The sequence below is a fragment of the Calonectris borealis genome, chromosome 2, assembly GCF_964195595.1.
Source record: "Calonectris borealis chromosome 2, bCalBor7.hap1.2, whole genome shotgun sequence".
In the NCBI taxonomy this organism is placed as follows: domain Eukaryota; kingdom Metazoa; phylum Chordata; class Aves; order Procellariiformes; family Procellariidae; genus Calonectris; species Calonectris borealis.
In genome coordinates, this window is record NC_134313.1 from 160086543 (window position 1) to 160102760 (window position 16218).

The 16218-nt window shown below is 40.6% G+C and overlaps 1 protein-coding gene across 1 annotated transcript in view; it reads left to right on the forward strand.

The window, feature by feature from the left end:
- The first annotated feature begins 230 nt into the window (after window positions 1–230).
- Window positions 231–16218, forward strand: part of VIPR2 (vasoactive intestinal peptide receptor 2) — a 60138-nt gene continuing 44150 nt past the window's right edge. The window contains exons 1-3 of the mRNA XM_075140872.1: window positions 231–678; window positions 3837–3968; window positions 14533–14640. Of these exons, the coding sequence (XP_074996973.1) occupies window positions 231–678; window positions 3837–3968; window positions 14533–14640 (688 nt within the window). The remainder of the gene's footprint in view (window positions 679–3836; window positions 3969–14532; window positions 14641–16218) is intronic.

The following is a 16218-nucleotide window of genomic DNA, read 5'->3' on the forward strand; positions in this document are numbered from 1 at the left end:
CGGGCAAAAGGCATCCCAGTGCTGGCACCGGTACGCTGTCGGGATGGGCACCCAGGACCTTCTGGATGTGTATGCATGAGAGGAGGGGGCTTGTCTGGCACCTCGAGGCAGGCGCAGCGGGGTAAATGCTGTCCATAACCCAGCAGTAGCTCGGGATGGCGGGGGAGCACCTGCGGGTCGCCGGGATAGGCGGGGGGCGTCCCGGCTGAGGGGAACGACTCGCACCTCTTATGGGGGGAGCAACCGCGGCGGGGAGAGGGAGGAGGAGAAAAGGAAGCCGAGGAGAGGGGCTAAGGAGAAGCCGGAGGGACGGGAGCCGGGGTCTAGAGGAGGAGCTGAGCGCAGAGAGGCGGCGGCGGGCAGGGACTCAGTCGGGCCAGGAGCTGACGGCCGCCGGAGCGGCGGGCGGGCGGGAGCGGCCGGGGGCAGGTGCGGGAGCCGCCTACAGCCGCAGAGCGGCGGCCGCCCGCGGGGCGGGGGGCTCGGCTCGGCGTCCTCGGCAGCGCGGCGGCGGCCCCCGGGCCCTATGGTGCCGCGGCGGGACGCGGCTTCTGCTCGCCGCCTTCGAAAGGGGCCCGCGGAGCGGCGCGGGGCAGCGGAGCCCGCCGGCCCCGGCTCTCGGCTGGCATGAGGAACCTGCCGATCCTCCTCTTCTCCCTCTGCTGGAGCCTAGGGCGGGTAAGTCACGCCGCGCTCACCCCCGGCCCCGGCCGCGCCGCCGGGAGAAGGGTAAAACTCGCCTCTCCAGACCGCGGACGGGGTGACCCCTACGGCTCTTCCCGCCGCCCCGTCCCTGACGTGCCTGTGCGGCACCCCCCGGGCTGGCGGTGCCCTCACAGCTTCCCCCGTTCCCCGGAGCGGGGGGCTCGGCGGCAGCCGTAGCAGGTGCGGAGACTTCGGCCCCGCCGCACTCACTTCGGGAGTCAAGTGACTCCCGCCGCTCGCGCTTACCGGTGTCCCCGGGCGGGGATCTCGCAGGGGAGGGGGCTCCTGCCCCCGCCGGGACCCCCAGCCCATCTCCCCTCCGGCGCTCCTGTGGCAGGCTCCCCGGCCGCACAGGCAGCGGCGGGCCCGGCCGGAGGCGCAGGCGGCGGGGGGCGCCGCCCCGCACCCCCGGGCGCTCCTCAGGGGCCGGGACGGCTCCGCCCCGGCGGGGCAGCGCGGGCCGGGCCCGGTCCCCATCCCCGGCGGAGCGGCGCTGAGGGGGCTGGCGGCGGGCCGTTCGTCGGCGAGTCGCTCGCTCCCCGCTATTTTCCCCGGCAGCCGGTGGCCACCACTAGTTCGCGACGAGTTTTCACAGAACACTGCCCTGGTACCGTCTAGAGGGTCGTTAGCAATCATAATATGGGGAAAAAATCCCGCATGATTAATTTCTCTTTAATACATGCAACCGGATAACAACGTACAAAGCATTCAGAATATTAAAGTCTTCAAATTTAGGGCATCAGCTTTTAACATCTTTATATTTAAGCGTTTCTTTGGTTGTTTGTGAAAGTCTATAATGTTGCTGGAAACATGATTAACGAAAAGTAAAACAATCTGCTCTCTAAATCTCTCCATTTTCATTACTGTATATTTAAAATAACAGATCATTTCCACCGAAAGTTGGGAAACCATGCTGAAGGTAAATGTAAGCTGCTTGTCAGAAGAAATGTTTTCCCAGTCAAACTGGTGTTCTTAAAAATTGTTAAGCCACTAAAAAACGCAGAGAGGCTCCTCAGTTGGATTTCCAGCTAACTGCGTACCTTTACAATGCGCAACACAGCGCACACGGTTCTGTATTCAGTGGTCACAAAGGATAACCTACCCTTGGTAAAGCAGAGGGAAAGATGGATGAGCACCAGCCCTGAAAGGTGGTGAGTGCCCTCAAAATCCAATTTGGGGTTCTTGATATGTTTTGGGACATGGTCAGTGCCACATAGTCTTGAACCCTAAATCTCTTTAGCTTGCTGAAGTACATCTGAATGAAACTGGTGTATATTAGAACAAAGTATATTACAGTTTGGCATGCATCCCAAGTTTGAAAAGTAATGTTGTGTTACCTTTGGGTACTAACAGAATTTATGTTCTCCAAGTAACCTTCGCTATTAGATCACCAACACTGAGAAACTTGCAGTTCTTTCGCACGTAGGAGAGAGAGAAGTCGCTTATTCAGCAGGTTTCTTAAATGCAATAGATGCTTTGATTTACCCCTCATTTAGTTAACACTTCCATTTACTGGAACCTACCTTTCCAAGACCCAGTGATTATAGTACTTTTTGATGAGTAGAAGATCTACTCTCAGTTACCGAATGTTTGCAATTGGAAAAAAAAAATTCAAAATCTCTTATGTGAAAGGAAAATGCAATTAAGAACATTATGTATACATGGGACGTTATTTTACGTGGGAGCTATCTGGAAAGAAGATAATACATAACAAAACACAGATATTTTCAGTGTAACGCTGCACTTTCTATTAAAATGCTAGAAATCCTGATTTATGTTAAGGATCTGTACAAATTCACTTTAAAAAGGAAAAAAAATCTGCCCTGAAAACATATAATTTCGATAGTGAATATAGAGAAAAGATGGGAAAAAGGAAGTAAGGTTCTGATGTTGTAGATGGTGAAATGAGACATTTGGAGACAGATTTTCTTGAGTTTTCATAACAGCTCCTGCTGTTATGCTTATGGCTATTACGCTGTATTTTTAAAAGCCGTGCAAGTGGCTTGCCCACAAGGAGACTGCAGAATAACCAGGTTCTCAGTCCTAACGCTGGGTCCTAGATTCTGGATCCATGATCACAGCTTAATTAATTAAGTATTGCCACTTAAAAAAATAGTGTCTCACGAATGAGATACTATTACCAGATTCTGCTATTAAATGTCTCCTAGAAAAAGTAAGAGAGAGAAAAGGGGATGGAGAAGCTTGGAGAGAGACTACCCTTTTCTTGGTACTACAAGTGTGAGGATGACTGAAGTACAGCATAGTCACATTTTATTTCATTATGATGTTATTGCATTTGAGCTAATCTCGCTGTCCCTTCAGCTCCAGTGTCAATTCCTATTTCCCCATTTGTCACCCACTACAGTAATTTCTCCCATGCAGTCTCTTATGGACTCTGCATGTTTCTCTGTTAGGCTCTGTCTGCCTCTGTGAATCCAACTGACTTCAGTACAACTTCCCAGTGTCTTGTTTCTCTCCCCAACACTGCTACATCCCTGTCTCTTCCCATGGACATAAATAACCCTTTCTGAAAACCAAGGAATTGGAGGCAGGGCTATAAACCAGTAACGGCAATAGTGCTTTCATTTTTAAGAGAGTGGGGTTTTCTTCCTGTGTAGCACTTGCTTGAATCAAATAATCATGCTCTGGGGCCTTCAGGAGGTAAAATATACATGGTGGAAAAGGGAAGAAAAGCAAAATTTACCAAGTTAAATAGAATGCAGTTTGATGGGCTTTCACGTTCTGTGATTCGTATTAAACTTTCAGCTTCCTAACTTACTTACAAAAGCAAAAAAAGCAAATGTGTTTACTTTCCTGCTTCAGTTTAACTCACAGTTTTTCTGGAGGAAAAAGTCTCATGAAACAATATTGGTGAATGCACTAGAAAGTTAAATATTTTCTTGTAAATTACTATTAGCCTTGAAATGCTACAGGAAGGAGCCAGTGAATGCTCTAGTAGATTACTTTAACATTACGTTTTGAAATGTCAATGTGTGAGAAGCTAAAATGGGCAATGACTGTGTCTGTAAAATGCCTAGCGCGCACTTGGGCAAAACCAGTGCCAGTTAAAGTTGTGGATTTCATTATTGGTAGTTGCCTCCTTCATAAAGCATTTTAATTCATGTTTCAAGACCCTGGCTTGTTTGTTAATTTGACACAGGTGAATGGTGTCCATCCAGAATGCCGATTTCAGCTGGAGATTCACAAGGAGGAAACAAGGTGCATGGAACTTCTAAAGAATGCAAAGCCAGTGGACTACAAGGGTAAGAAAAGATAAGCTGTAATGTCGAGACAACTGGAGTATTCAGGATTTTCTCCCTTTACCTTCTTTGCTGTTGCAGTTGCCATATTTGTCTGTAGTGTGCTTATAATTTTATGTATTTTAGAATTTATGCAGATTTTGCATTGAAGGTACAGCTGCAGCAAGCATGTTGTGAGAGGTGTGCCAGGCGCTAGGCACGCACTGGGTGGGACGCTAGATGGGAGCAAATGCATTCTCATGTTTTAAGCTGTTGCTGCTAGTATTTTCTGACTGGCAGAGAAGCTGCAGGCTGGTGATGACAGGACCAGCAGAGAACAAGTCGGAGGAAAAGTTGAAAGCCTTGGATCCAAGCATCTTTCTCTAGCTATGATTGAAAATAAAGTACTAGCGGCAGGAATGATCTCTGGGTTTCCCAGGCAGAAGATGTTTCAGACAGAAGATCAGATTCACACCCAGAGTACATAGAGTCATGCAAAGGAAAAACTGGACAGTAGTGTTACATTCAAAAAACAAATTCTCTCTGTTACTTATTGTTTTTATTTTCTCTCTACATAGAAAGATAAATATATAGATACAGATATGGCCAATTGTAATTTAATAGAAGAAAGAAGGAAGAGGAGATGTAGTTTTTTTTTTTTTTTAATTTTAGATTTTACTAGATTTCCTTGCTACTTTTTCATGCAAGTAGAACATAAGATAATGAAAAAATGACATTTTTCTTATAAGCTGGAGCGGCTGATAAAGCCATTTGTTCAGCAACCAAAATATGAGGGCAACAGATAAATCCAGACAGCCAAAAGAAAGCAAATCTGTAACATTAAAGTAGCTAGTGCAGAACTTAGTTAAAAGTTCTTGGCTTTTTAAGAAAGTTAGAAGTGTGTATTTTTATTTTCTTAATGACAAAGATATTAATGTTTTATGATTAGTTATCTTTTGTAAACCGTGTGCCATAACTTGTCAGCAGAAAGCAGTCTCTATGCACCTACTGGTGAAAAGGTAAAAGTGCTTCTTGGAGTGCTTCATTTGCATACATTACCTGCCTAGCACTGCTCTGGTAACATGTAAAATATTGAAGGGAAGGGTGGGCTTTCAGTGAGATTTAGAAAAAGGGGAAAGAAATTTTAAATCTAAAGGCAACTGAACGTTTTTCAGTTCAAAATACAATTTTGATTTTTACTAAGTAATGTCACATCTAAAACTAATCATTAAATTTCTGTTGTTAAATGATCTTTACGTGGCTGGAAGTATTTAATTTCAAATTAGTTCTACAAAGCCGTAAGCCTCATCGGTGTCCTACTTTTTGATATGGTAGTCCAGGTATGTATCATCTCAGAATAATTGGGCTCCTTGGAATGCTATAGCTCTTGCAGTGCAGTTGTTTTCCTTTGGCTGAACTAGGTGATACATAGTGTATTTGTTTTTTCATATTCAGTCCTTTTTGAATGCGCTGTGAAGATGATTATGCTATACCTCAGGGACCTGCCATCTGCAGTGCCCTTCCTTTGAGCGTAAATATGAGTCCCAAATCATGATGCTTTCTCTACTTCTCTTCTTGATTTGAATGTGTAACTCCCTCAGTACATACTCTGCTATCAATTTGTATACAGTAGAATAATTAAAAGAATCATCAACAGTTTGTATTTTACTATACTTTTTCCCTTTTGTTTAATCCAGATCAGTAATTAGAAAAATTATAATAACAGTGAATAATTTACATGGATATCTCTTCCAAGCAAAATCTTACTGGAATAATTGATCTACAATTAGATTTTTTTATTTATATGAGTGGTAAAGAGAGATGGCTGTAACATAAATAATACTAGTGTGAAGCCAGATGGAGAAATAATTACTAGCACAGCTTAATGAATTAAATCTTGAATTAATAAATTCAGTATTATCTATTATACAGTTTTGAAAGTCAAGATCCACTTTTGTGTTCCAGATACTGGGCTGCTCCAAGGGTATCCTTGTGATGCACACCAGTTTTACTTTGGGTTCCCTAGGGGGAAAAAAGTAGTTTTCTGTCAATATTTTCTTCACAGCCTCTTTCCACTGGAAGAGGGCTGCCTCCTGAAGGCAAACTGCTGTGTAAGAACTTCATATCTTGGAAGGAGACAGTATGTCTGATGGTGTTGATTCAGCCAGCTAGGTAGTGATAAAACAGCAGTGGAAGGATTTATACCTTTAATTGAATGCCTGGCTGAAACTAAGGGAATATTCCATTCTGTAGGAGACTGGAATAAAGCCCCTGTGGTATATATTTAACTGTATGTTTAATGTTATAGGAGAATTTATCCTATGCTTTATGTTATAGATACCTTTACCAAGAACCTGTTCAGAAGAGCCTATGTTAAATATATACACTTGCATTTCCAAAAATATCCATTCCCTATATGTCCTTATTTTCCTAATAAGCTCTCTGTATTCATAAAAGATGTAAGGAGTATTTTGAACAGAGACTTGCAGATTGTAACAGTGATAGTCTGACTGCTCATAAAGAAGAATTGCTAATGAAAATTGGCAAGCTGGAACGAGTCCAAGTCTTAGCTCCACACCTAAAACTTGAGGTACACTTGAAACATAATTCATTACAATAGATTCACAAAACCTATTTCACTTTTTCCTGAATGGGAAAGATGGTTATACAGCCCTTGTCATGCTTTTCAAACTTTAGTATGTGCTACCTGCCTCACAAAAGCTGTAAAGAAATCTAGTGGAAGGTCCTGTGTAGAATTTGGAAATAAAGGCTCACTGAGATTTTCCACAGGAGGCTTGGGCCTCCATTATCAAAATCAGTGGGAATTTTTTCATTAACTTCTTGGGCACCTGAGAATCCTTCACACCTCTATGTAACGTGCCTCAGAATTTGGCTGGCATGCACAGCTACTGAATTTTCGATGATCCAAATCTTATGGGACAGGCAGTTTCTCCTTTGGCGTAGATGGCAATTATGTATGGAATACCTTATCTAATACTTCTCAGCTCCCAGTTAGGGAGACATAAAGGAAAGAATTAAAGGCGATTGTGGTATTTTTTTTTTACATAATGAAATGATGTTATAGTCATCTTACCTGAGCTGCCTCACAACGTGGGCTGAAGAATTTCACTGAGTGATTTTTATAGTGCACCTAAAATAATTGACTATGAAGTCTACGAAGGACTTGCTTACTTCATGGCTTAATAAAGCAATAGTGTGTTTTGCAAGGAAACACTGTATAAATACTGTGTAAATATCCTCTGAACAATGCTAAGGATATATTAAAACCACAGGACCCAGTTTGTCTAAATTCTGCTCATTTGCCAACGTCAAACTGTTAGACATCCGGACCTCCTGCTTTGCACCCATTGGGGGATTTTCAGGCATTAGCACATACTCTTCCATTAGTAGAGAGCATTACACTCCATTTAGGGAAGAAAGTCACTCTCCAAAGATCTGTGACAGTGCCTTCCTCTCTGTAATGCTCTCCAGCAAATCTAGTGTTTATTTTATGAAGACTGCATTAGTTTCCATCTGCATTTGTTTTCTTCTTTCCTTCTATAATTTGACAACCAACGTATGGATGCACCTTAGCTGGAAGCCTAGGAGAGGATTGGTTTTTTGCACTCTCATTTTTGGAGGGCAGATTAATTCTATTCTAAATAGCTCATAATAGCTACAAGTTTTGAGGTCTGTATGGGAAAAAACACTAATTGATCTTTTACCTACTACCCATGGCTTGTATTAAAAAAAATAGAAAGCTCCCAATAAAAGTGATTGAAAACACATAAAAAATGGCCAATTGCAAATTTCTGTCTTTATTCAGTATTTAGAATTTTACCTTATAAAGTAATTGATTCATTTCCATTCACCTTTAAATGAAAAGTGAAATCTTATGGTCAAAAATGTTAAAACTCAGTTAGTAGACTTTATAATAGTAGACTTTATAACATCAAAAAGTTCTAAAAAGATCTCATTATGAAAAAATGAAGTCTGGGTTTTTTTTTTTTTTCCCCTTTTGGACTGAGTGGCTGCACAGTTAAATGAGTCTTTTCGGCTCTTGCTTTCCAAAATGTGTTTTTGTGAGACCCATATGCCAGACGACATTTTTAATTTTAGATATGGCATCTTAACTTTGAGGAAGGGATGTAGACGCAAAGAGAAATGGCTTTGGAAAGAACTTCATAAACCTCTCAAAGAGAGGCTTCATAATGCAGCTATAATGGGAAATTAAAACAGACAGGACTACCAAAGTGATACTCTCACTTATTGATAAATTTAAAGCAAGAGGGACCAATGTCACTATGTAACCTAATCTTCCGAATTACACTGCGAGTAGAATTTCACTCAGTGATTCCAGCACTGAGCTTATGATCTTGTGGATGAAGCAGAACACATCTTTCTGAAAGCTCTTCAGAAGGGTGGGATGAAGATTCAAATGTTGGACCCAGGGCAAGTTGTCCAAAAGTCAGTTTATCCAACTAGCCTCTGCTGTTAAGGTTATTTCTCCAGTAAGAAAGGTGCCTATTTTGCATTCCAAACCCACACATACACACACACATATATCTCTGTATCATGCAAAAGAAGGACTGACTGTGAGTATAACTAAGCCAACCTGACGGTCACTCTCTCCTGCACATCAGTAAATAGGAGACTTACACAAAGTGAGATGAGGCCTTTCTTTTGCTGTGTGAAAAGGAATCTCCTCAAGGTTCCCCCTTTCTTAACCCTCCCAATCTCATCAAAGTCTTCCACCAGTTTTTGTTTGTTTTTGCAGTTATTTTCTCTGTAAAATGAGTCAGTAGTTCAGACTGCAGTTTTGCTTAGAGTAGCATTAAAGGTAGAATTAAATGAGGTAGTGGGATCATGGAACCTCCTTTCCTGCAGCACCAGTAGCTCTTGGCAGGAGACTTCAGCTTTCTTGCATCTCTGTGCTGCTGCTTTTTTAGCTGTAGTACAGACATACTGCTACTTTTTAGTTCACACATTTTTTTATGAGGGGAGCTGAAGGGACTGCTTTGAATGTTCATCTATTTTGGCTTCCATTAATTGAAGTGCCATTGTTAGTGACACCACATAAAACTGATCATTCTTATGGTGTTGACAATGTCTGGGCCTTGTGGAAGCTATACTTAATTATTTGCGGGCAGAAAAGAGGCAGAGCTGGCTCATTTTTTGAGGAGGCTGGGTGATAGGTGAGAAAGAACCTTGAGTGAAAGGAGTTGTCTACTGAAAAATAACCAACAGGAGATAAACGGTGAAGACCAAGAAAATGTCCTAATCAGCCTCATTCAAAAATACCACATAATAAAGGTTACTAAGAGTGACAATAACAAACTTTTTTGGAAAGAAGAGAGGCAACATGTGGCTACAGATACATTCTATAATTTTGAAAGTCTGAAATGTCTACCCCCCCGAAAACATAAATAGAAATTCAGCAGTAGACATTAAAAAATGGCATTTGGAGCCCTGAAAAAGGAAAGCGCACAGCCATAAGTGAATTTATTGTGTTTTTCAGAAGATTCTGAAAGAAATACTGCCCCACATAGTTTTGCGCTTGAGTCCTGATAAAGACAGCTGTGGCCATGGCAGTCTACTCTTCGTGACATCCAAAGTTCAGGTACCACAAGGAAGCAATCTTGAATACCAAAGCAGTAAAAAAGCTCCAACTAATACAACAAATAGCATGTGGGTTAGACATAATCCAAACTAACAGAAATATCTGGTCCCAATACTTTACAGAGACTTTAATATTTTGTGGTGGGCTTGTATGAACAAGAGATTGATATTTAATGATTGTTTTTGAAGAATGTACAGCATGTCTAAATTGGGGCAACATGAAGATGAAGGTTCCTCTTACAGCTTTGACTATACATCCATGAATATCTTTCCAGTATAATAGAAAACAGTGTTCTTATGTTAAGATTAGAGTGCTGTCCAGTCATACAAAAATAAATGCTGTTGTCTCCAAAGAACATTTAGAGCAATTGGAAAGCAGGATTTACTTGGTAGAAAATTTGGATGGAAATGCTTTTTCTTTTTCAGAGTTTTTTTCCCAAAGTTTTTAGTTGGCAACTTCCATATTTCCTTATAGTACCCTAAAAATGCGTAAATTACATTAAAAACTAAAATTGGGATATAGATTTTTGGTTCCTTGATGGGAAACTGTTCTTCAGAAAGGAAATAAGGCATTTCTTCTGAAATGTTTCATTTAGTGAAAAGCCAGTAATCCCCTAGAAATCTCAATAATAGTATTTTTGCCATTCCTGGTCGTAGGACTGGCTTTTGAAAACCTATAAACTGCAAAAGTTTTAGGTGAATATGAGATAAACTCTACTGGTTTCGTCATTCTGTTTAACCAGTTAAATCTGATGCATCCTATAGCCTTCCCAAATGCTCCTTGCTGTGTATGAGTCGTTTTTGTTGACCAGCAATTAAAAAAGTTTACATTTGCATTTCCTCAGTATTTCTGAATAATCAGAGCTTGTATACACTCCGTACAATTTCACAACAGTGCTTTAGTTCAGCATAGGCATATTGGAGCTGCTTCTCGACCGTTTTGCAGCCGGGGTTTTCATTTTCACACGGCTGCAGGCCGGCAGCTCCTTGCAGAGGGGGATTGGGGGCCCCTGGGCAGGCAGGGCCTGGCAGGCAGGGCCTGTCCCACCCCCAGCCAGGGCAGCCAGAGGGCAGCCCGGGCATCGGGCACCTCCCTGGGGTAGGTGAGGACATTAGCCTGCAGGTGGGGGGTCTGGATCCGGCCTGGCGCGGGGAACCAGGGCCAGGCACAGCCCTGAGGTGGCCAGGCAGGGCCGTAGCGGTGGGTCGGGGCCAGGCAGAGGCAGGCACAGGCACCGCTGGGATGGAGCTGGCGTCAGCTGCGCCCACAGCATCGCTGGGGGCTGGGCTTAGGCGGGAGCCTGAGCAGGGGGCGCGAGGCTGGCCAGGGCCATTGAGGCCTGTTAGTGCACTCAGGGCCCTGACAAAAGTGGACGGCAAATAACGTTAGCAAAGTAGCTTGGAGCAACAGCATCTCTGCTACTGCCTTTTTCCTCTTACCACTTTAAGCAGTTCTGCTGTGTGTTTGCTTTGCTTCCAGTTTGCTAGCTTGCTATTTCTCCAGCACCTCCTTTTCCTTTCTTTCTTACTACTTGTGTGAAAATGCAGGAAGAATTTCAGTCCGTATATGTTCATAAATTCTCATGCGACCTAAATTACATGCTGCGGCGTTCAGACCTACAGTCTAGAAAACATTGCCCATAAGAGGTGAGATTGCTTCTGCTTTGTCAAGTTAAGTACAAAAATCAAAATGTTTCCCTGTTCGAAAAATAAACCCTGGACTAGTTGACAACTTTCTGGCTGATTTTCAAAGCACTCTCTCTTTGTTTCATGTATCATGCACGCCTAGACAGTTTAAAAAATGCTCTCTTTGAATTAGAATTTTTAAAATCCAAATGCAAAGTGCCACCTAGTGGTTAATATATGGATAAAATGTATACATAAACAAAACTTTCCAGTACAAACCCAGTGTTACGCATTTTTATAGATGAAGAAGCACATGTAGGTAAGCGAACTTGTTGCTCAAAGACGGGATCTCAGATAGCAGGATGATAAATGTGACGGCAATACTTATGTAGGCTGAAAAAATGAGAAACAAAACGTAGTTTATAGTCTGTTGCATTTCCTTTCATTAAAAAGTATCTGCAAATGCATCACAAGCATTAAAGGCCGCACATTCAAATAAAGTAAGTAATCTCATTGAAACTAACGAACGAAGAATAGCGTCTGCAGTATCTGGAGGAACAGGAGGGAAGAGCAGTAGAGGAGTGACACTGTAGCCACACTTTTCAGCGAGTCATTCAGCAAAGGTTTTCGGGGAAGATTGATTATTTCCTTGGATATGCTGGAAATGACACACCAGAGAAATAAATGGTGCAAATGAAGAGGTTGAAAAGAGATTGTATTATATAGGGATACAGGGAAGTTCTTCTAGACACCGCAGAAATAGAGATGAAGAACCCATTTTTTTTTTTCTTTGCTAGCTTTATTAATAGGTAAAGAAGGAGGTAAAGAGTATAGTAGTAAAGATGCACAGGAAAAGTTATGGAGCTAAGACGGATCAAGAGCTGGACTGGTTTTATATGTGTACATATCAGGGTGAAAGGACAAAAACATTCAAGGCTTGAGAATTTATTGAAGCTGGATGCAAACAGACTAAATCAATGAATGAACATAAAAGGATATAAATGTACATTAAAGTACTTTTGACTACTTAGAATAATTTTTTTAAAAGATGATATATAAAGAAAATTGCAGACTTATGAAAATAAACACTGGAACAATTTAAGTTTTGTTTAAAATGTGAGATATTTTCTATAGAATTATTGGTAGAATTGTTACCAGAACTAAAACTTAAAACCTTGTTTAAAACTAGAAAGAAATATGGTTTGTATCTTAATTGATTAATATCCTTTGGAGATAGAAGGAAGGAGGCTTATATATGCAGGAGATGGGTAAAACTTCCAGAGAATAAGAGCGTACATAATGATTTTATGAAATGCGGCAGTGATGGATGACAGTCCAGAAATCCTAACACTGAATGAATTAATAGCTGGACAGAAAGTAGTAGAGAGTAAGTGAGGAGAGAGTAGACTGTCAAGCTTGATCAACCTAGATATTCTATGTGCAGAAAGAGACACATTTAGCACAGCATTTATCGCACCTTCATTTTCCAACAGTGTAGGTATTTATAGCTCTGTAGGCTGCTCTATAGTCACTGGGGAGAAATAGGCAATTGTTGGGAGCAATTAATCTGGCCTATTTTCATGTGTTTTTGGATGAAGTGAATCGTGCTTTGTCACCCTCTGACAATAGTGCATATGTCATTATTGTAAAAGGATACTATGGTGGGTAAAGAGCGGTATCTACTTGACGTGTGAAACTCACCAAGGTCTCCAGTTATCCCACATCTTGAATTTCCAAGATCAGTGGGAAATTAATTAGTAGTTTCAATTTTGCACAATTAAGTTCATGCTGTACAATAGAGATATGTTGTTGGGATGGAAGAGATGCAAGTGTAGTAAGAATGGACTTGTTAATCGTATCCCACCTCTGCCTGAGGGTGTGTTTTGCTAAGAGAAGAAAAACATATATGACTGCAATATTGTCAAAAATGTGTAGTAATAGGAGGAGGGGCAAATGAGGAAAGGTGTGAGTTGAAATCCCAGAAAAGTGCATATTGTTTAACCGTTGTACTTCTAACAGCCCCTAGCAGCGCACCAGTAACACCATCATTTCAGCATTCAGCCCTAGACCAGTTTTCAGAAGCACACTGTAGTCATTCAGTGACTTCCAGGACATTTCAGCACTTTTCTCAGATTTCCTGTACCATAATAAATAAGCCTGTAAATATACATAAATTGAGGCTTAATGTTCTTCTTGGAGTTCTGATGACAGCCACTCAAGTTTCACTCTTATGATTGTTGATGCATCTGAATGTAGTCTAGATGTAGGAAATACATCTTTTGTGTTATTTCATCTATTTGATTTAAGGAGTCTGAAAAAGTATCATTCTCTCCTGTGCCATAGATGCCTGTAAAGTCCTAAAATACTGAGGAAAGACTGATGTAAAAAATACATTTGCCAGAAAACATTAGTGACTTGTAATGTTTTAAATGTCAAAAACTTGTATACTGGTTTCCTTCTGCAAGCTAGCTTCAAGATCTCATACAAATTCTGTTGATTAATTTGTAAAGGCCTCTGAACTGTTTGCAGATTACTGTAGCAAATCCACCATTTTACAGAGAGTATACTGAACAAAAGGGAAAATTTGTGAAAGTCATCAGCGTTTATGGGTGTGCATTAACACTTTCATGACTCATCTCAGCTCTCACTTGTTCGTGGAAATGGGGATGAACTAAAAAGGTCCGAAGTCACGCAAGATGCTAATTATTCTTGTGTACTCCAGGGCTTGTTTTTGCTGGCTCAGGCAGTACGTCCATCAAAGATACTGCTTTTGAGCCACATTTATAGAGACATCAGCACGAGCAAAACTGTAACTAGTAGTTACTAGTACTACTACAAAACATGCCTATAACATTTTATGGCCATCCTTCCTGAAATAAATATACAGAAGCATTCTTTGTTCAAATCTCTGTTATTTAGTTTAGGAGAGATTATTTTGTTAGTCCATGCCCATTGTTCCAAAAATTCTCCAGTTATGACGCGCTCCCATTGTATTTGTAATACCAAGTCCAATGAACTACTTTTACTTTTTTAACATTTTCTTATCTTTTCTTAGCATGATCCCATCAAAATGACATAGTTTTAATGAGACATTTTGCAAACAGTGTATTAACTGACCTAAATATAAGCTGGTTAACCAACAGATTCTTATGATTCCCTTAACATTTTCATAGAAAATACCATCTTTGCAACTTTCTTGAAAGAGTCTAAACTTTCCTGAAAGAGTCTAATCTTTCTTGAACTACTCATCCAAAGCTTCCACCAAGTCTTTATAAGGTAAATACAGTAGGGTGATTCAGACCAGACTGAGCTTTCAAGTCTGTTACTGCTGGTTTTGTTTCAGGATGTGTTGGAGTTTGGGATAACATCACCTGTTGGCGTCCTGCGAAGATTGGAGAGACTGTCACTGTCCCTTGTCCAAAAGTATTTAGCCTTTTTTCTGGCAAACCAGGTATTTCATTTTAAGATGTATTTTTGCTGGCTTCTCTTTTATAACATAATATGCTAAAAATGGGTTTTTTTCGCAGTTTAAGGTTTTAATTTTCTTTTTAAGGAGTTAATAGATTCTTATCAGAGCTGTTCATGAGTGATGCATCATGAAAAGGCCAAATAATTGTCTTTGTGGTCCATATGGTGTTCTTTGAGTCAGATACTAAATATATATTCTGATATAGTGACATTCATCAAGGCTGAAGACATTGCTTGTGCTTTTTGACCTATTTATGTTAATTATTAAGGCAGCTGAGCCTGACTGACATCTTTAACAGTTGCCAGCAGGTCACTTGCAGGTTGTTCCTTATGTACTTAGGAGGGGAGCTCTGCCTTGCCTTCATGAGAATAATGAGCCAACATTAACACATAATACCTAAAAATTATCACTATTGCAGTTTAAGGTAGTTATTATGAAACCTTTTATTCTGCTTTTTAATGGAACTTGAAAAGAGCTCATCAGTGTCTGAAACATTTAAGTCTACTGTCTTCTGCACCATCTTGTCAATATATCATACTGCGGTTTAATTTTGCACTTTGGCTTGATAGTGGGGTTTTAAAAATGGGTGTTGCACACATAGCAGTTCATACATGTATCTCAAAATGCAGCAGGAAAAATCTTATCCCCATTGCTCAGGTGAGAAACCTTTGTCATGAAAAGCTGGTGAAAGATGCAAAACTTATCACAGTGATTTAATTCTGCTTTTGAGGTCTCTGTGGAGAGCTTTTTAAGAATATTACTTTTAACATAGGGGCTAACTTGGAGTATGACTAAAATACCTTTATTCTCAAAACTGTTGATTAAGTCTTGTTCCAGTAAAAAATAGATAACAAAAACAGTCTACAGATGAGCAAAGGTTTTCATTCTTGGAGCTGGTGAATCTTGATTAGTTTATCGTGGACAGTCTAAACAGTTTATAAAGGGGAAAGTATGTGTAATCTTCACTAAATCTTGTGAAATCTATAAAAGTATTCAAATGACTCAAACGAAGATATTAAGATGTTGTCGTGAGACAAGGCAAACTAATAATAAATATAAAAAATTCAAAATCTGAATTAAATCACACTGCTTCTGTCTATTTGCCAAAAGCTAAAGCATGCACGCTCTTTCTGGGGTTTGGATGTTTGATATTTAACAACTATTAGTATCTTATATTACAATAACATTTTAGTTTTCCTATAAAACAACTGCAATAAATATTTAAGTCTGAAACCTTCACAATGCATTACAACTCTATCTCACTTGGGCATGGCGTCATCAAGACTGAAAGATCACTTCCTTTTTATAGTTTGCTATAATTTTCCCATATACAGCTTTTTTTATAGCTACCTGTTTACTTTTTGCTTGTGGATATAGCAGGGTGGTTTTTTAGGGTATCTGTTCAATTAAGAGGATTTTTTAAATCTTGTCTTTCTATAATTTCAGAGGAGGAAGACAGCAAACATCTTGCATGGTTGATTCAATTAAGATCTAACTAAGTATCTCAGCACCTTTATAATTTGATTATGCTCAGGAATATATGACTTATTTAATTCATAC